Source organism: Enoplosus armatus, chromosome 5, assembly GCF_043641665.1.
Source record: "Enoplosus armatus isolate fEnoArm2 chromosome 5, fEnoArm2.hap1, whole genome shotgun sequence".
NCBI classification, from domain to species: domain Eukaryota; kingdom Metazoa; phylum Chordata; class Actinopteri; order Centrarchiformes; family Enoplosidae; genus Enoplosus; species Enoplosus armatus.
The window spans coordinates 6,242,165-6,263,013 of record NC_092184.1 but is presented as its reverse complement, the minus strand read 5'-3'; the positions used below and the strand labels follow the sequence as shown (position 1 = coordinate 6,263,013).

The following is a 20,849-nucleotide window of genomic DNA, read 5'->3' as shown; positions in this document are numbered from 1 at the left end:
GTCAACGTCCGAAATCTGTATGTTACTGTGACTTACTATATTGTAGTTTCTTTTCTCTGGTGTTCCTCTCTGGTTGTAGGTGGCATTCAGTACGACTGAAATGGCCTTGGCACTGAACCGCTACCTCTGCTCGGCTGTTCTGCCTCTGCTCACCAAGTGTGCCCCGTTGTTTGCTGGGACGGACCACCGGGCCATCATGATCGACTCCATGCTCCACACCATCTATCGTTTGTCCCGTGGCCGAGCTCTTACCAAGGCTCAGAGAGACGTCATTGAGGAGTGCCTCATGTCGCTCTGCAAGTCAGTACTAATCCCAATCTTTCTATTTGGAAAAATGTAAATGATAATTGGGCATCTGAATAATTATGATAATGAATACATTTTTAGATTTTATTTATGTAACCTTTATTTAACCAGGGAGTCTCTTGAGATTTAATTAGAATGGCAAAATGGTTAACATCAGAACGCACATGTGAACACAGAAAGTGAATTTGAAACATATTGCTCAATAATATAGGGCCCCGAAAGTACAACACAGAAACAATATCCCATTTTAAATAGTCACATTCCTCATGAAGCATTATGTTGACATTCACAGATATCTTCGACCCTCCATGCTGCAGCATCTGCTTAGACGGCTGGTATTTGACGTGCCCATCCTCAACGAATATGCAAAGATGCCTCTCAAGGTTCGCCTGCCATTAAATGTTATTGTATTTATTTTATTTTATTTTATAACAATGGAAAATAAAGAAAAATATATGTTTAAGTGCAATCAGTTCAAACCCAGATTAGAAAGATTTATTGTGGGAGAAATGTGTGCATTACCAACACATACATAACATTACATACAGATACAGTATTACTGGAGACTTGCTTACTTGTGAGTACCATATATTAAAAAAATGTTCTCCTTTGTATTTCCTGTTGTGATTGAATTGTTTCAGCTGTTGACCAATCACTATGAGCGCTGTTGGAAGTACTACTGCTTGCCTAACGGATGGGCTAATTTTGGCGTGACCTCAGAGGAGGAGCTACATCTTTCCCGTAAACTCTTTTGGGGAATCTTTGAATCTTTGGCACACAAGGTGAGAGATTAATCTCTTGGTATCCACCTACAGTATTTAAACAGTTACACAGGGTTAAAGCTCATCATCAACGTGACTTCTCTGATGTCATCCGCACTCTAGAAATATGACGCAGAGCTTTTCAAGATCGCCATGCCCTGCCTCTGCGCTATAGCAGGAGCCATCCCGCCTGACTATGTGGATGCCAGCTACTCCTCTCACACTGAGAAGAAGGCCTCTGTGGATGCTGAAGGCAACTTTGATCCCAAACCAGTGGAGACCACCAAGTGAGCAGGAAAATACAGTACAGTAAAGACAGTACAAAAATAGTTCTCAAAGAACATAATAATCATAGTCGTAGTTTGACATTTGAACTTGGTTTTTAACTCTCTGAGTGTATTATTTTCAGCTGTTAATGCTTTGACATTCTAAACTTTGAGTACTGTCATAGTTTTACATCGTTTCATTTTCAATGAAAAAACTGTGAAGATGACATATGACCTTGCTTGAGAATTACAGTGTAAATTATATATACGTAATCCACAGGTTACTACAAGCTAATAAAGGCATTCCAAAGTTAAGATTAGTTAACAGTGAATGATATTTCTGAGCAGTATTCAATATTCGTTAATCTGTTCACAGCACCATCATCCCAGAGAGGCTCGATGCCTTCATCAACAAGTATGCAGAGCACACTCATGACAAATGGGCCTTTGAAAAGGTCAGTTATAAAAAAAATGTAAATTATGAAATACAAATGAAGTTCCTATTTGCTATTAGTCAGTACTTTGTAATCTCACTGGTTAAATCCATTTTCAGATTCAGAACAACTGGACCTACGGAGAGGTGTTAGATGAGAATGCTAAGACTCACCCAATGCTCCGGCCATACAAAACCTTCTCTGAAAAGGTAATGATTTGTAATCTTCTGTCTACTCTGAATCCCGATGATCTGCACACAGGTACTAAAATGTAACTAAGTTTAAGATGTATTAGCCCAAATTTGCTTTCAGATCTGAGATCTGTTGAACCAGTATTCATGAGCCATGAACCTTTCCTTCTCCCTGTTGCCTCTTAAATCCTCTTCTCTCTGTTTCTCAGGACAAGGAGATATATCGTTGGCCCATCAAAGAGTCCATCAAAGCCATGCTGGCCTGGGAGTGGACCTTGGAGAAGGCCAGGGATGGGGAGGGAGAAGTCGAGAAGAAGGTCGCCACCCGCAAGATCTCCCAAACTGCTCAGGTACAAGAGAGAAAAGTGAAAAAACACCGGATTCTGGAGAATGTTTGATGCTGTGTTGCTTATTTGGGTGAATTGGAAAGGATGGTTCTTAAGGGTACATAAAAGCAATGATGGATCTCTTTCTGGTCTAGAGTAACTCAATATTTACTTCTTTTTTTTTTTTTTTACCTATTATCAAACCTAAATGAGATTATTTAATATGGGAATAATGTGATAATGTCGAACTCAACTGTCCCTCCAGGACCACAAAAGGCACCTGAATTTCTGCTCTGAGGATCAATAAAGGCTCATCTTATGTTATCTTTTCTGTCTTCAGGCCACATATGATCCCAGTCACGGCTACAACCCTCAGCCAGTAGATATCATAGGAATGGCCCTGTCCAGAGAGCTGCAGGTATGTATGTTTCTGTCAGTCTTTCACAGCACTTATAGGTCTCATTTGGTTAGATATTTGTCAGGAGCCTGATGATTTAATTTTCCTACCCTCTCCTTGCAGTCTATGGCTGAGCAGCTGGCTGAGAACTACCACAACACCTGGGGCAGGAAGAAGAAGTTGGAGCTACAAGCCAAAGGTTAGAGGGGTTTTGTATTGCACATCCTCAGTGGAGAATTTTGTTTTTAGTGGTGGTTGCAGTATGTTGAGTCCAAAAATAACTTGTGCTTCTGTTAGGTGGTGGCTCCCATCCTTTGCTCGTGCCTTATGACACCCTGACGGCCAAAGAGAAGGCCAGGGACAGGGAGAAGGCCCAGGACCTGCTCAAGTTCCTCCAGCTCAATGGATATGCTGTGACAAGGTAAGCAGGGTGTTCTCACCATGTCAGTTTAACTACTTCAAATACTGTTTCCTCTGATAGTTTCTCTCTCTTTTTCCTTCATTGTTACTCCCTCTTCTCTCCATCCTCAGGGGACTGAAGGACATGGAGCAGGACATTTCCTCAATTGAGAAGCGTTTTGCCTACGGCTTCCTCCAGAAGCTTCTTAAATGGATGGACATCGCCCAGGAGTTCATCGCTCATCTTGGTACTGTGGTTTGAGAGACTAAGGCTTCTCAGGGGCGTAGCACTTTATTGTGCAGTGTTTGCTTACTGAGAGCTTACTTATTTTTAATTTCCATTTTTAAACAGAGGCTGTGGTTAGCAGTGGTAGAGTGGAGAAGTCACCACACGAACAAGAGATCAAATTCTTTGCCAAGGTGAGCTGTTTGATGCTTTATTTAGTTCTCCTTTTGCTTGTCTGCCTCGAGAGGGAAGTCAGAGGTCAAGAGTTGTAACAGAATCTCACCTAAGAGTTTGTGGGATTTCAGATATTTGGTGAAATACACTTCAACAGATAAGATTCTTGTCAAAATTGGTGATTTAAAGATGGATCCTCCTGGTCTTTTCTCTGCGCCCCCCCTGCCACCCTTAATGAACACAGAGAGATGGGGCCTGTTTTATGTCATGATAGTGTGTTTCTTAGGAAGTTATTTTTTCTGTAATGAATATTTCATCTTGGGTTGTTTTTATAGATCCTCTTGCCACTGGTCAATCAGTACTTCAAGAACCACTGCCTTTACTTCCTCTCCACTCCTGCTAAAGTCTTGGGTAGTGGAGGGCACTCCTCCAATAAGGAGAAGGAGATGATTGCAAGGTATGTCCAGTAAAAGCTTAGAAAAGCTGTTTCAAAAGACTGTTTTTTTCTCTGAATTGTGTGAACTCTTGACCATGTACCTTTCCTTTAGTACAGTACTTTCTCCGTCTTCCATGTCTCTTCGTCTTTCTTCTGCAATATCCTTTATTTCCTTGACCTCCCTTTTGCTTTCTGTGTCACATCTTTCCTGCCCTGTTTCCCTTTGCCGTCCTCCCTCCCTCTGCCTCCTTTTCCTCTTTTCTCCTCCTACCTCAGTATCTTCTGTAAGTTGGCTGCTTTGGTGAGGCACAGAGTATCTCTTTTTGGTAAGGAACCTGCATGGTGGCGTTATGTCCTGTCACCATCCTTGTCCCTTTGTATCTGTTTTCCTGTCTAATTTCTTTATATTTCTTTTTCACTTCTTACCTTTCCATTTATTTACTAATCAGGATTGTTTTACAGATTCACATTTAGTCCATCCTCCCACACTCTCATTCCCTCCTTCGTCCTTACTAGATCTCCTTGTCTAATGCTTCTCACTCTTTAGCTCAGCTTCTGCTTGGCTTTGATGTTTCCTGCAACCTGCGGCTAGATGCATAAAACTCTGTGCAGATTCACGACTAAAACTCTATATACACCCAAAGACAGAAATATGCAGATGCATTCTTTTTGTCACCTTGCCGTTCTTCTCACTGAAAGGTCTGATGAGTGGTGGAAGGGCACAACTATTGATATGCAAATGGTGTTGAAGGCCATTTCTAACAAGTGCTTCACAATTCAGGTTATATTTAAATAATCATTATCAGGGAAATGATGGCTCAGATGTCAATGAAAAGAATGATAAAATTCATCACTCAAATTTGCCTTGGATTTGGTGTTTTACAGTTGTGTCTACCGCGAAAATAACAACACAATCAGTGAAATTGGCAAACAACATAAACAAACAAGGTTTCCCTATGTGGTTTTACATCTTATATTTCATGTCCACCTTATCATATCACCTGCTGCTATCTCTGGGAAACTGTGTGTACGCCTGATGTGAAGTATGTGTGAGGTGTGCACATTACTAGATGTGGAAAATGCCGTATGCATGGTTTCTGTGCCTACGCATGCATCACTCATACATCTGGCCCCAGGTCTTTCTTGCTTTTAAGGCCGAGACTCAGACTGGTACTCATAACTGAGGGTGATTTGAGCATGAATGTCTGTAGTGGTGTCAGGTGTCCACACACAGCATTGTGCTGATGTGTTCTCAGCCTGACTTACATGAGTCAGAATGTGCTTTATCCTCATTCTCCACATCTTCACCACCATGTGTCTTTAATAGTAAGTCACTCTTATGTAACCAGTGGTCACTAGACAATGGAAAGCACTTCACACGGAGCCTGTGCTCTTTAGCTTGGCCAACCAGTACCACATGGTACGTGAAAAGTCAAAGTGCTCCATTGTAACTGAATTACCACTTGAAAAGTACCCAAGTCAAACTGCCAAATAGTGGTATTGCACATAAGAAATACATTTTTAACAAAGGAATATAGCACAATATAGCAATATATGGTTCAACTTTACCACAATTACCTGTTCATGTGATGTAATATACAGTATCTGTGATGAGTAAAAATGAATGGTTTTAATGTAATTTTTCAGTTTGGTCAATGTTTTGTAACACTGTCTTTTTAATACAGAGCTTTTAAGATGAACTTCTACCATGAATAAATCTGGCCTTTATAATAAATTGAGCTCTTGTAGAAAGCCTATTAGTATAGCAGGACATCTCTGACAACACATCTGTGTGGTGCTGTTTTCAGGAACAGATGCAGGTGCAGTGGTAAACTGTCTGCACATCCTCTCACGATCGCTGGATGCCAGGTAACTCACAATCTATTCATATCACATCCCCAGGCAGAAGGAAAATAGAAACAAACTACCTGAGATTATATTTATGACTATTCTTTTGTGTCCTTCTTTTCAAGGACTGTTATGAAATCAGGCCCTGAGATTGTTAAGGCTGGCCTGCGTCAGTTCTTTGAGAGCGCTGCAGATGACATTGAGAAGATGGTTGAGAATCTGAAACTGGGCAAAGTGTCCAGTCGAAACCAGGTCAGAGACAGCACCGTACTGCGTTGTTTTTACACTGTTGGTCATTTTTTCTTGTGAACCGAGATCTGCATTTGTATATGTGTGTTCCTGTAGGTAAAGGGTGTGGCCCAGAACATCAACTACACCACCACTGCACTGCTGCCAGTCCTCACTTCACTGTTTGACCACATCGCCCAGCACCAGTTTGGCGATGACGTCATGAGTGAGTGAACGGCTTCTCTCCATTGAATTGGCGGCTCATCATTTGCCCTTCATGGCTTTTGACTCAGGGACACAAAGGACTGACTCAAAGCTAATGCAATGTCTCTCTTCTCTACATCCTCAGTGGACGACTTGCAAATATCCTGCTATCGTTTAATGTGCAGTATCTACTCTTTGGGCACAGTGAAGACTCCACATGCAGAGAAGTGAGTAGAGACCTGAATTTATATGGGATTTGATTATCAAATCAAGTTAATTTAATTTATATAGCCTTAATCAGAAGTGAGTACAACATACAACACCCACTTAGACCCTTGATTCCCAGGAAAAACTGCATAAAGAGCCTTTAACAGGAAAATGTTAATGTAAACTTTCAAACATTGATTGTGTTTTATGAAGACATTTCATGAGGATTTTGTGGGGGGGGGGTTTTGTCCTATGCAGACAGCGACCAGCTCTTGGCGAGTGTCTGGCCCACTTAGCAGCTGCTATGCCAGTGGCCTTCCTTGAGCCAGCACTGAATGAGTTCAACTCGTTTTCTGTTTACACCACCAAGACTCCCAGAGAGAGATCCAGTGGGTTTTAGCATTTTGCCTTGTTTTCCTCCCTTGCACAATATTTCCCATTTTATTTTACATTTATTGTGCTAATGTGTTAATGATTAATTGCTTCCTGTCCACTCTCCCCCTCCTCAGTTCTGGGTCTTCCCAACCAAGTGGAGGAGCTGTGCCCTGACATCCCAGAGCTGGAGATCTTGATGAAGGAGATCCATGACATGGCTGAATCTGGGGCTCGCTACACAGAAATGCCCCATGTGATTGAAATCACCCTGCCCATGCTGTGTAACTACCTCCCACGCTGGTGGGAGAGGGGCCCAGAGAATTTCCCTGAGCTGGAGGGTCAGCTCTGCACCTCTGTCACCTCCGAGCATCTTAACCAGCTGCTGGGTAGCATCATGAAGATTGTGGTTAACAACCTGGGTATAGATGAGGCCTCCTGGATGAAGAGATTGGCAGGTCAGTGAGCAGAAGTTTCACAGCACACCAGGTTTTCAGGTTCATAGTTTCATAGTTAATCCTGTATTTTTTTCAAAATAAGAGTCCTTATGATATTTTATTGATTTATTGATATACATTGATTTGTGAATCATAAATGTTGCAATGTTTGGTTTAACTGCTTAAGTATGCTTTCATAGTGAATTTCAATTTTCATGCAAGCAGTACATGTATTATAAAGTATAGACAACTACATTTTCACATTTTGTACATCTCATATTTGGAGAAAACTATGCTCAACCGTTGATTCCTGTGTACCCCTTGTCCAGTGTTCGCCCAGCCCATTGTCAGCAGGGCTAAACCAGAGATGCTTAAATCCCACTTCATCCCCACCATGGAAAAGCTGAAGAAGCGCTCAGGGAAGGTGGTGGCAGAGGAGGATCAGCTGCGCATGGAGGGCAAGATGGAGTTGGACAGTGAAAATGGGACCATCCGAGATGAGTTTGCTGTGCTGTGTCGGGACCTGTATGCTCTCTACCCCTTGCTCATCCGCTACGTGGACAATAACAGGTAGCTGACATGATAATGTGTAGAACACATTATTGCTGTTTATTGTTAGTATTACAGTTTACAATTTAAACACTATTTTCCTTAGTGACTTACCATCAGTGAGCATTAATTCTCTTTAAGAACATTTTGATGGACACACTATTAGTGTATTTGATGTGGAGACTAAACCACAACATCTGACATTACCAGCATGTTTTTATTGTGGGCCCTATCTTACACCTGCGTGCAGCGCAAGTGTCATTGCTAGTTTCCATAGGACACGCCCTAAATGCACTTGCACCATGCGTTTTAGACCATGCGCTATAGATCGTTTAAATAGGGCCCTGTGTTTTCAAGTGGCAAAGCTTCACACGTGAAACATGAAATTAACTTCATAGCTAGAAAAATAGAAAACCTGAAAAAAACAGAGCTACCAAAGCAGAGTGGTTGTTCTGGAAGTAAAATGTAATATAATGGGCAACCTTGGTCTGAGCATCTATGACAGTAAAATAAAAGGGATAGCATACCAAACTTGTTTGTACTGCAGCTGGTGGTGCATGTGGCCCCCTACAGGTTAAAGATAATTCCACTCCCATCTGTCAAATGGACATAAATATTGGATTTGACTTTGTTGTTTGCAAAACTGAAAGTAAAAGATTGTGTTTGTCTGTAGGGCAAGATGGTTGACCTGTCCAGACCCAGATGCAGAGGAATTTTTCAGAATGGTGGGAGAAGTCTTCATTTTCTGGTCCAAATCCCACGTGAGTCCTCTGTTTTCTGTGGTCTTTTCTGATGTTGGTCTTTTCTATTTTCTGATTTATTGTCTGTCCTTTGCCATCTAACCTTTTTCTTGTTTTATTCTTTACAGAACTTTAAGAGGGAGGAGCAGAACTTTGTGGTGATGAATGAGATCAACAACATGTCCTTCCTGACTGCCGACAGTAAGAGCAAGATGAGCAAGGTGAGAGTGGACAGGCAGACAAATGGCCAAGTAAAACACAGCCTGTTACTTAATTAGATGTTTTATTCACGTACACCATATCTTGAGCTGTAACTCATTAAGAAACTAAACTCTAATAATTCATATTTCACTAACAACACCCATTCCAAGCAGAGAAAGATTTAAAAGGAAACTCCTCTTGATCTATTCTCAGCCTTTCTTCCCTTTAAGTTGCTATGGATAAGAACATCTGGTAAATTATTATATATTCTGTAAATAATAATAACTTTCTAGAAATGAGAGTAATACGATGTTACATAATTAATAACATACTTTTCCAGGACAATGTAAGCGGCAGTATATAGTATTTAGGCAGTAGCAGGAGTGTCGCTAACTGTGTTTTCTCCTTATATCCTGTGTCGGGGTTGGACGCTGGGCCACTAGGCCGGAGATGGAGAGGTTAGACTGTGTTTGTGCACGAGCTGTGCTGATCGCATGGCACTCTGAGTTTGGGGAGGCATTTCATCAAGCTCTCCCATGGACTACCACACTTCTTACACACAGACCCCAGTATTCACACACATACGCACACACAAACAGGGTTATAAAGACATAGTTACCATCAGGAAAGAACTCATTAGACATTTAGTAAGAGCAATGTTGTAACAATGCATATCTAAGGGTGAAATGAGTCTGTATAATGTACATTTAGTTGAAAGTGCTTATATTAAGAATGTTTTCTGTGAGTGGGACATCTTTTTATTGTATTTGAGTAATATTGAGTGTGAGTGTGTTAGCGAGGTGTGTCTGTGTTCTTATGTGTGTGTGTTTGTATATGTGTGAGTAGGGGTCTGGAGCGGCTTGATGAAAGCTCTTTGCTGTAGATCGTAGTGGCCTGAGAGGTTTCATGGGGCTCGGTTGAGCAGTTGTGTATCTAATTTGGTGTGTGCACTCCTGCAGCCGAGCCCCATCATCCTATTTTTCTTTGATTAATAAACAGTTTGCCTTTAGATCGTCCCTGTCGGATACAGATGTGGAGCCCATGCTACTGTGCCATCTGTGATGTTGAAGTTTTGTTATTGACGCTTGGATTTCTTTCAGCTTTTGTGGTAAAGATTCCTGTGCTGGGGGACTCTTCTCTTTTCAATATTATCATCGGCTTTGTGTCCACTATCTGTTTACACCAAAAATCCATACCATCTCTTGCTGTTACCATTAGATTCACTTGGTCCATCAGCAGCATCGCTAGCTCAGTCTGTTGTGGGAAACTGAAGCTAGCTCGACATCGCCAGATAGCTGTCATCATATTTACTAACTGGACTCGCCCTTCCATGTCTAATTCATTGACACCATTAAATTGTTAAATCATTGATTATTTAATCACTGTTTGATTGATGTGTCTTTTGAGGTTGCTGTAAGATAAATAAGTAAACCTCCTCTCCTTGGCTGTCAGATGGGCATTACTGTAGTGAGCTTCTGTTACCTGATCACCACAACGCCTCTCTCTGCCCAGTGTTTACCCACAGCCACTCACACACCATGCACACTGAGGGCAGAGAGGGTGCTGTGAGGCCAGACAACAGTCAGTAATGAGCATTGGCAGCCTCAGGACAGGAGTGTGTGAGAAGAGCTCCAGGGCGATGGAGCTGACCCCATAGACTTGTGCTGTTCTGTGTGCTGTCCAATGGACAGGGTGTGCCCTGTCTGGCCACTGCACTACTAACAGTGAGGCTGCACTGTGTGTAACCACTATAGCTGTTGCAGCAATGAAGCACCTGAAACTCCACCAGAAGTTGATGCTTACAAGGAAATGTAGTTGTTGGTCCGTCTGATTTCAGCTGATGAAGAAGTACTTTCACTTAGTTGTTGATTCACTTTATCAGCATGTTGTGATATTGTGTAAAATGTTACACAGCAGTTGGTTCTTGCCATCTTATTGTATCAACATCCTGTTATGTTTTGTGTTAGAAGTGGTCTTACTTCATCACTTTTTTGTTATATAAAAGCCTCTGATGTCACAAACATATTTCCTGAAAAGGAAATGTTTGACGTGTGCATAGAGCATAGAGGCTTGTGAATGGAACAGTGATGGATCGGTCTGAACTTTTCTTTCTCTCTTTAGTCTGGAGGCTCCGAGCAGGAGCGTACCAAGAAGAAGCGACGGGGGGATCGCTACTCTGTGCAGACCTCCCTTATTGTAGCAGCATTAAAGAAGCTGCTTCCCATCGGCCTCAATATGTGCTCTCCTGCAGACCAGGAGCTCATCAATCTCGCCAAGATCAGATACTCACTGGTACTTTGATGCCCGTTTGAAGCCAGCTTGCTGACTGTATTGTGTCCCAACATGGGAAAACTGGCTCATTTTTCATTTATAGATGAATTAAGTATATCAACAGTTGTTTGATTAAAAAAACAAACAAACTATATATATATATATATACAGTACTGTGGAATGTTTTTGATTATCTTGAGTGAACAAATGAATTATCAATGTCCTCTGAATCTCCTCCCTTGTAGAGAGACACAGATGAAGAGGTGAGGGAGTTCTTGCACAACAATCTGCATCTGCAAGGCAAAGTGAGTGTACATTTTTATTGTTTTACATGCTAAAGAAAAGAAATAAATATACAAATTCCCTTGTAAATATCTTTACATGCATTATACATATTTGACCCTTGGTTTCAGGTGGAGGACCCCGCTATGCGCTGGCAGATGTCTCTGTATAAGGAGATGGCTGGAAAGGCTGAAGATGCCGAGGAACCTGAGAAGGTGGTGAAAAGGGTACAAGAGGTGTCCGCTGTCCTTTACCACATTGAGGTGGTGAGTACAAATACGAGCTCAAGTGCTCTGCAAGCAAACACACACGACTGTATACAAAGTGTAGGCATTATTATTATTAGTCGCAAGTTCCAGCCTTATTGTTAAAAAAGCTTTTGGCAATATTCTCAGGAAGGGTTGGTTCAAAAGACATTTTTTCTTGCTTTAGACTGAACATCCCTTCAAGTCAAAGAAAATGGTGTGGCACAAGCTGCTGTCCAAACAGCGCCGCAGGGCTGTGGTGGCCTGTTTCAGGATGACACCTCTGTACAACATCCCCACGTAATGCTTCCCTTCATCCTCAACAACAAAACAATCTATAAAAAAATCAGAAGGCTTGACATGAGCCATTACAACCCTCCTGAACTGAGTGTCAATGACCTCTCCTCTCACAGGCACAGGGCAACCAACATGTTCCTGGACGCCTACAAGCGCAACTGGCTAGAGACTGAGGGTTACTCATTTGAGGACAAGATGATTGACGACTTATCAGTAAGTCATTCTCCCCTTAATTCTGATATGTACAATTGGCAATAATGGCATGTTGTCCACAGTGTATACTGTACTAGGGCTTTTGTCGTGATTCATGTTATCTCCAATCATTCAATTAGAAAGCCATGGAGGAAGAGGAGGAAGAGGAAGAGGAGACTGAGACGAAGCCTGACCCCCTTCATCAGCTGATTCTTCATTTCAGCCGCACAGCTCTCACAGAAAAGACGTAAGAGCATCTCGCATCTTCTGTGACTCCCCTTTGTGACTCAGTGAGACTCATTGATTCCTGTTATGTGTTGTCTCATTACAGAAAACTTGACCTTGACCTTCTCTATATGTCTTATGCTGATATTATGGCAAAGGTAAGACAGTCAGTGAGCAGCATCTTAAAATGTGGGTCCATGAACACAATGTTTTGAGATGTAAATGCTTTGTGTATGAATGCACAGAATAACCTAGAGACATGACTGGAAATAGACATGTTGGGTGGTGGCTGGTTGTGTACAGTACATTTGCTTTCAACTTTTTGCTATCCCAACCCGAACTCTAACACTTTTTTTCTAACACGTTTTCTCATTTAACCAAAGCTCAAAACTTTCAGAAATTGTTACTACATTACTACTATGCTACTACATATATTTAATACATTTACATAAATATGTAACCTTGCATGAGACATGACAATGAAATATGAAAAGGGCAATGAAAATGGAAATTGCAATTCAAGCTGCTGTCACATCCACCTATTGGGAGCAAAATGTAAATTGTATTGTACATTTATTTGCCTATTTGTGCGACTGTGTTATACAGTGTTACTGTGAATGACCCTGACTTGCTTGTCATCTCCCTCCAGAGCTGCCACATTGGTGAGGAGGACGAAGGGGGAGAACAGGAGGGGGAGGAGCCATCCTTTGAGGTGCGACAGACAGAGATGGTATGGGGGGACCAGGGGAAGGGAGACAGGGGAGTCAGCGGAGAAGCAGCTCCCCATGTGGTCACACCACAACATCAAACTCAGCACACCCCCCCCCACCCCACCCTTGCTACAACATTTCTCTTTTTTTCTCTTCCTGTCTTTTCTCTCGTTCACTCACACCACTTGTCTATTTCCTGCTCTGGTGGACTGATCTGTGCATGCCTTTGCTGGACTCTGCCCACCAGTCGGATCAATGTTGTGGACTGTGGAAATGTTGTTTTATTTCCTAAATTGCATGACTTGAGTGCAGAGAGATGGTGCAGCCAAAGACAACAAAATTAAAACCAGATCAAAACAAACCATTGAGTCTTTGCTAGCTGTTTAATTTCAGAATCACAATTTCCAAGCCTGATGTGCTTTTGACTTGTTAGGGGTTGATTGACTAAGTCTACCGCAAATTACTGTGTCCCAGCATGGTTTAGCATATCTACTAAATAAGTACAGAAGCAGTTGAATAAAATGACATGGCACCTGCTTGAAAACAACAGTGCAAAAGAAAGTGCAATTTATGTACTACTGAGCTTAAAACATATAATAATAAATACAAAATAATACAAATATACAGTAATCATTATAATAATAATAATAATAATAACACATTTCAGAAAGTAATAGTATTTATTATTGAAGTATTAATAATACAAAAATGTTGGAATTTAAAAGGCCTCCTGGAAATGTGAAAAATCAATCTTGGAGATTTTTGTTGGTTCTCACATTTGTGTCACTTCGGCCAGAATGTTGTTTTAAAAAGATCCAGTAAGATTCACCCAAACAGGCCACTTAACTATCACTTTGCCAGCACAGAACCTTGGTGCAACTGCACACTTAATGTGGACAGGCATGCTCACCAGCACCTAAAAAATAAATCCTTAGTAAATCAACCCTTTAGTGTGACTGGTAATTTGAACGAATATCTCAAGGATTTGTTTTGTCTCAAAAGCCAGGTTTGGACACTGTGATGTCGTAGCTATAGAGATCCATGGCTTTTCCTGGAGGGTAGCATTACACCCATTTGCACTGCAAATTCCTTAATGTACTGAACATCATTGCTATTCCTTCGTGGTACCTGATATGTGCTCAGAAATGTGATGTTGCCATCCAAGACTTAATTGAGCCGCTATCTTAGGAAACTATGATAACAGTTATCAAGTCAAGCCATGCAGCAGGTTTCCTAACATGAGAACTAGCTCTCTTGTGCTGATCTTGTGTGTCTGTGGTCTCTCCCAGACTTGCACCACCCTTTCCTGACTTACATCCTCCTACTCACCTGCTAATTGGGCTGTGGTCACCCATCTGGACTCACCTGATAACTCATGTTTGAAATCTAACAACTGACAAATGACTGATTTTGTTTGTCTTTACTTTGAATTGGACAACGTTAACAAGTCTCCCTCTCTGTGCTCACCAAGGATTACAGTAAAAGCCTGCACAGTCAGCCGTAAATACATTGTCCCAAACCCAAGCACACACTCATGCAAGCACACACTGCAACACTCACAGACACACATGCAGACACACTCACCCCCATAATCACATACAATCTCTTTTCGCTCATCACAAAGACACACGATTTGCTCGAAAGATGAGCATAACCTCTGTAACCTGAGAAAAATTGCTCCATAATTATTTTAGACACAGTCAGGCTTACGAGGGAGGGGGGCGGAGGGAAGGGTAGATTCAGTTGTGGGTGCTCCGGGTGGGTGTTTTGGCATGGTGTGCAGTGGGTGGGTCAAATCTAACCTCTTTTGTCAACAGGACGGTTGTTCATAGCAGCTACGCTGTATCATTTGTAACAAAGGGACTAATGTACTGTAGTATAATAAAGGACAGTGAATAACAGCATCAGCACAGTGGGCATAGCAGGGAAGCTGAGGGCTGTATTACATAACAGCATCAAAGAAGTATAATATAGTATTACACTGTAAAGTGTAATATTGTACAGTTATATTGCTATATTAACAAATAGTAAACAATGCCTGCAAACACATACAAACAATATTATTTTATTTATTTCAAATAGTTCAACTAGAATTTTCACAAATCTCTGATTCATTTAATTGAACGATAATGGATTATATGATGAATTGCCCATCCCTGCAGTTGAGATTTTAGAACATTGAATATCAATATCCATGTTATGTTGCTTAATGTGAATCCAAAATGAAAAGGAATCTTACAGTTGGCAATTGTTCTGACGTCCTTTATTTCAGGTCAAGTTTACTTACAGGTAGTCCCATGATTAAGCTTAAAAACAGAGAGGAACCACTGCTGCAGGTAGCATAACTGTAGGCCATGAGGTAGAACAACACTGAGTTGTACTGTTGGAAGCAGGGTGTGCATGCTGTGTTACTCAGACAACTGCTGTTGCTTCCTTGTAAGAATGTGTGAAATGTGTGTTATGCTCTGGGAAGAAATGTTTGCTGCCATCAGATGTTTGCTGCCTCTGGAATAACTGTCTCAATCACTAATACAGTACACATTGTGTTCCCATGGAAGAGTATGTGTGTGTGTGTGTGTGTGTGTGTGTGTGTGATTTCTATCTTTGTGAGAACTGAGTTTTAGTCTTTTCGATGTGACTTTTCCATGAATACAGGGCCAGTGCTGCAGCCAGCTCCTGAGCCAAAATTTTTAATGATTCCAAGTATTTCCATCAACAAGTCAGGGGAAATACAATTGTATGCCATCTTGGCCACAGTCCAGCAAAATGATTGAGAATAAGGACACTTTCACCTAGCTTAGCAGAAAGACCAGATGCACCAAGCCTAGCTCTGTCAGAAGTAAAAAAACAAAAACATCTGTATAATTTATAAACTGTATCATTTTGTTTGTTTAGAAATGAAAAGTGTAAAAATCAGACATTGTGTTTTTAGTAGTTTAGCAGCTATTTCTTCGGGAACATCCATGTTGTTGTTCACCCAGCACCTCTGCCCAACATCAGCACCAGTATGTGTTGCTAGGAGACACCACAGTGCCAAATCTGGTGACCCCACTATGAGGACCGGCCTGATGACATACAGTAGTTATTTGTCAAAAAATAACTTAATTCATTTAACTACTCCTTAAATTAAGCTAACTAACTGAGCTAGCTGCTTCTTTTTGTGTCTAGTCTTTGTGCTAAGTTAAGCTAACCAGACATTTAACTGTAATGCACAGAAATTAGATTAATATCGCTGTTAATTTTGTCGTCATCAGCTTTAGCTTCACTAGAAATATCTTGGTGAGCCGTCAATGGATGGTCATAGTTAGGATAGAATTATGAGGATGTGTGTGTGTGTGTGTGTGTGTGTGTGTGAGTGAGTGAGTGCGGGGGGCAGTGCAGTCCCAGTTGGCAGGGTTACAGCTGTGTCCCTCCTGCTCTGCTCCACAGGAAAAGGAGATGGAGAAACAGAGGCTTCTGTACCAGCAGTCCCGTCTGCACAACCGCGGGGCTGCAGAGATGGTGCTGCAGATGATCAGTGCCTGTAAAGGTAGCTGCCACATATGCACACACACACACACACACACACACACACACACACACACACACACACACGTGTTTTTGTCAACTGTGTGGATTATATTGATTTAAATAATTTTACGATGCTAATCTTAGCCGTAAGTGTTACATGCGTAATGATGAATTACCTGTCTGGGCTAATCTGCAACAAATATGTCAATTGAAGGCCAGGATCGAGATGTGAGATGTGTTGCCTTCCTAGGTTTAGTCCAAATCAGATCAGTGGTGTTTGAGATGATAAAATGATGTTGATGTTTTACTTTGCCTCAAGGAGTGTAATTATGAAAATTCTAAAAAGCAGTGTAGAGATAATTTCCCAGGTTTTGGGGTAAATAAATGCTGTGATGTTGTAAGCTAGTTCAGTTTTAAATGCCAGTCCAGAGCAATATGATGCACAGTTTTGTGACAACGAGACTGGTAATATCTGAAATATTTTTTGTGATGGGTCCGAAAATGATTGAACACCGCTGATGTCTGCTTATCTCAGGCGAACCTGGAGCCATGGTTTCTTCCACACTCAAACTGGGAATCTCCATCCTCAATGGAGGCAACAGTGATGTACAGCAGGTAAATAGAATATGAGATTTTATATACATTTATTTTGTCATTTAAGTTTTATTCATTTTAACATTAACTTTATACAACAATACAGATGATACAGATGTGATATAAGAGAATTTACAGTTGCTTTAAGAAAAAAAAACCAGCCCAGCACCCTAATAATACATATGTACACATATATATGTACATACACACATACATATCCTGTCCACTTGTACCCTGCACCCTCTCTAAGATGTTGCACCTCTAATGTAAGCCAGAAAGATTTGCCATATTTGGCTACTAGCCGTTATTTACCCCGACGATCATATTTTCAAAGGCAGCAGTCTCTGTCATGAGCCACTCAGTAAACTCTGTTTTACATTATTGTATTTTAATGATAAAGCTGGAATAAAGAGCGAAACAAATGTTTTATTTCTCAGTCTAACAACAATACTACTCACCACATTTAATCTTTTCAGTAGATGTCAAACTAAATGTTTGGTTTTCTGTTTCCCTGCCTGTGTGCAGAGAATGCTGGACTATCTGAAGGATAAAAAGGATGTGGGATTCTTCCTTAGCGTTCAGGCTCTGATGCAGACCTGCAGGTCTGTAATGAATTCATAACATTTTTGTTGTTAACCTCTCTTGTTTTTGATTGTAGAGGTTTGTAAGACACTTGTTCTGAGAAGGGCTAATTAGAAGTAAAAGTATTGACTGAGTATTTGATGTTGACAGCGTTTTGGACCTGAATGCTTTTGAGAGACAGAACAAGGCCGAGGGTCTTGGGATGGTTTCCGAGGAGGGCACTAGTGAGTATGGTCTACAGCTTCTTACTGCCACACAGTATGTGAACACACTGTCACACAGACTGCTACATTTCCTCGTACACAAACACACACTGCCACATCTTTGTTCTCCTACTTCATTTTGCGTTGGTTTGTGATATAATATGGCATTTCTCTGGTTCCAGTCTATTCTTGTATGCATTTGTGTGTGTCTGAGTGTGCCTGTTTGTGGATGCCGGGTTGCAGGTATGTTTTCATGACACTTTTGTATTAGTCACAGCATTTTGAGTGTTGATGTATGGTGATGATCTGTTTATCATCCACTGACCGCCATGAGATTTCTGGACTCACTGCGTCTCTCTTTGTCCTTCTCTCTCCCACATCTCGATCACTTTTCCCATTACAACCCTTTACCTCTCATACCCATGTCCTCCCCACCCGTCAATTTGCTGCTCTCACGGTTCTCAGATAAGAAGCTAGAACGTGGTAAATGAAACTTTGCTGTCATATATTTTCTTTTTCTTTCCCTCCTTTCTGTCTCTTTAAGCTCTTAATCACCTGACTAGTCTTTTCGTTGCTGTGAACTTAATATGCATTTCATTTCACACTCAAGGACCCAGTAAAATCAAACTTTACACTCACTGTTACAATATAACAGAGACCTTGCAATGATAGCTGTACTTGTACAGTACCAGCAGTTGTATCTCTGCCTTTTTCCTCTTGAAGTGATTGTAAAGTTTAATTTTCATCCTTGAGTGTTTTATCACAGATCTACTGTAACTCCGACACTCTCAGTCTTGTGACTGATAAACGGGAAGGAAAGGCAGTAACCTCATTCTTCTTCTCCCACTCAGTTCTCTCTAGTAGATCATAGAGAACTGCACTGACCCTGTGTCCTAGAAACTCTGAAATGAATTGCAGCAGCAGTAGGGACTCTCTAATCCCTATATCTCTCTTGTTCGCATTATCCAAATGTAGTTGGTTCACCCCTTATATGGTAGTATGTCCAGGCTTGACCCACGCAGCTAGACCATCTGTGTAAAGCCACAGCATTTAAAATCCTTCCTTAAAATGTCCCCTAACTTCTGATCATTTTAATTTAATCCTGCTTTACCACGACAGTGTCATAGGATAATAGGGTAGTGTCGTAGGATTTTTAGTACAACAGGGTACATTAAAGTAAAAGGTGCAACAGCTGAAGGCTTGTTGCTGATCCTGCATAGCATCTGGTCGCACGGAAGATAGCACGGGCTCTCTCCCCAACCATTTGTCTCTTCAGGACTGTTCACTCAGGTCAGCTGAGTGTGGATCACAAAGGAAAAAAATAACTGGATAAAATTTTAACTAAGTTATTGCTGATTCACGTACCTGCCGGCTCTGTTGTATGTGACCCCGTTGCTTGCACAATAGTCACTATGATTACAGATTTCACCCTCCATGTTTGTTGTTATAGAAAACTATGAAATATACGTATGTACCATCATGGTTCTATCTGAGCATGCTTGTGCATTTTTGACAAAGACACAGTTTTTCAAGTAGCCAGTGTCTGGTGGCATGCTAATAGAGAGCTATACAATTTGTATTTTGTAATGGATGGGATTTTGAAGTGACGTATTTAAATCAAAACATACTGACAGTAAGTGAACTGCCCACACATAGAAAGCTCCTCACTTCCTGTAAGACGAGTAGTTGTCATTCTTTACTTCCACCCTGACTCGCTGATTCTGCATTTCCAGGCATTAGGTATACATTATTGAGTGATTTTTTCCCCCCAACATCCATACTCATATATTACTGGAGTTTGCAGAGTTCAGTAGATCTGTCCTGCATGATGGTGTGCCTTGAAGTTATCTCTGTATTTCTATGTTGACTGTCAACATTTGTGTCACATGTGTTTCCTCAGTTGTATTTATTTATATATCTGTATCCCCTGGTTTCCTGTCGTCATTTATCTGTGCATTCCATGTCAATGTGATGTGACTGGTGTTTGATCTGCTGCCCATTTGGGTTTTGTTGAATAGTTGCTTTGTGTAAAAAGTATCTGGAGAGCTAGAACAAGGTAAAGTTTGGGGGAGGGAGCAGGAGAAAATACCAAAAGAGGAGTCAGGAAGCTTCAGCCTCCCTTTCCCAAATGGACGGGGACTCCGAGGTCTTTGTGGTTTTCATTAACATATTCTGCTAAAAGCAGGGGAGTGGTATGATGTGATGGTACTTACACTTTTACTGTTTTTGCAGTGCACATGTGTGTACACATAGTCACAGACGCTTGCATACAAACATGCACATACAGCATAAACACAATACAAGTACACTGATCAATGTCCCTCACTGTCATCACACACACACACAACACACACTGTTGCAGGTAAGATTTTTGCTTATTGAGAATGTTTTACTTCTAAATCTGGCACTGCACTGGTCAAGTGTGTATCAGTAGATGTGTAATGTTACCATAATCACCGTTTCACCAGTGTTGATTCTTATTTAACACAGTTGAAAAACTCTTGGAAAAGGGTGAGACAGATCACTTCACGAGTTAAAATTAAATAACTGTATTCTGTAAAAAGCTGATTTGTTTAATTTTGCCTGATAGGCAGAATTATTTTGCTTTTTGTCCAAAATTTGAATTTTAGGACTTAAACAGATAAAATGACTTGTTAAGATGGAAATACCAGTGTATTGTTTTATTGTGAGAACATTATTGTTCCTTTTAGTAATAACTGAATATACCTAAATAAAAAGCAATGCCAAATACAATTGATGAATTGTAAATTATGATTTACACTAGGTAAACACTAGTGTACAATATGTTTGTTATTTACTTTTTTTGGAAGGTGATATGACAGATATCATGCATGACAGTGAGAAGACGCTCAAATGTATGTGCACAGCAATGCAAGAGACAACTGAAATGTTAAATAGCAGCGGGATAAGATTTAAGTTAAAAAAAAAGTAAACTACACTTCTTTTTTTTTGATACACCTAATTGCTTATGCGTAGTTTTATTTACCTCTATGCACTCTAACAGAATAATACAGT

At 40.9% G+C, this 20,849-nt stretch overlaps 1 protein-coding gene across 1 annotated transcript in view; it reads left to right on the top strand.

Moving 5' to 3' along the window:
• The window catches only part of ryr1b (ryanodine receptor 1b (skeletal)), a 62,363-nt gene that overhangs the window by 30,198 nt on the left and 11,316 nt on the right, over positions 1-20,849 (top strand). Inside the window, exons 51-87 of the mRNA XM_070905212.1 lie at positions 80-300; positions 599-689; positions 948-1,088; positions 1,191-1,354; positions 1,710-1,788; positions 1,887-1,976; positions 2,168-2,308; positions 2,625-2,702; positions 2,805-2,880; positions 2,979-3,102; positions 3,213-3,328; positions 3,433-3,500; positions 3,816-3,937; positions 4,193-4,242; positions 5,725-5,785; positions 5,890-6,016; positions 6,110-6,218; positions 6,342-6,423; positions 6,662-6,792; positions 6,913-7,233; positions 7,542-7,782; positions 8,435-8,522; positions 8,630-8,722; positions 9,146-9,160; positions 10,824-10,994; positions 11,219-11,278; positions 11,387-11,521; positions 11,688-11,800; positions 11,914-12,010; positions 12,130-12,236; positions 12,321-12,372; positions 12,864-12,944; positions 16,354-16,453; positions 16,970-17,049; positions 17,554-17,630; positions 17,761-17,834; positions 18,279-18,296. Coding sequence (XP_070761313.1) covers positions 80-300; positions 599-689; positions 948-1,088; positions 1,191-1,354; positions 1,710-1,788; positions 1,887-1,976; positions 2,168-2,308; positions 2,625-2,702; positions 2,805-2,880; positions 2,979-3,102; positions 3,213-3,328; positions 3,433-3,500; positions 3,816-3,937; positions 4,193-4,242; positions 5,725-5,785; positions 5,890-6,016; positions 6,110-6,218; positions 6,342-6,423; positions 6,662-6,792; positions 6,913-7,233; positions 7,542-7,782; positions 8,435-8,522; positions 8,630-8,722; positions 9,146-9,160; positions 10,824-10,994; positions 11,219-11,278; positions 11,387-11,521; positions 11,688-11,800; positions 11,914-12,010; positions 12,130-12,236; positions 12,321-12,372; positions 12,864-12,944; positions 16,354-16,453; positions 16,970-17,049; positions 17,554-17,630; positions 17,761-17,834; positions 18,279-18,296 — 3,994 coding nt within the window. The remainder of the gene's footprint in view (positions 1-79; positions 301-598; positions 690-947; positions 1,089-1,190; positions 1,355-1,709; positions 1,789-1,886; positions 1,977-2,167; positions 2,309-2,624; positions 2,703-2,804; positions 2,881-2,978; positions 3,103-3,212; positions 3,329-3,432; positions 3,501-3,815; positions 3,938-4,192; positions 4,243-5,724; positions 5,786-5,889; positions 6,017-6,109; positions 6,219-6,341; positions 6,424-6,661; positions 6,793-6,912; positions 7,234-7,541; positions 7,783-8,434; positions 8,523-8,629; positions 8,723-9,145; positions 9,161-10,823; positions 10,995-11,218; positions 11,279-11,386; positions 11,522-11,687; positions 11,801-11,913; positions 12,011-12,129; positions 12,237-12,320; positions 12,373-12,863; positions 12,945-16,353; positions 16,454-16,969; positions 17,050-17,553; positions 17,631-17,760; positions 17,835-18,278; positions 18,297-20,849) is intronic.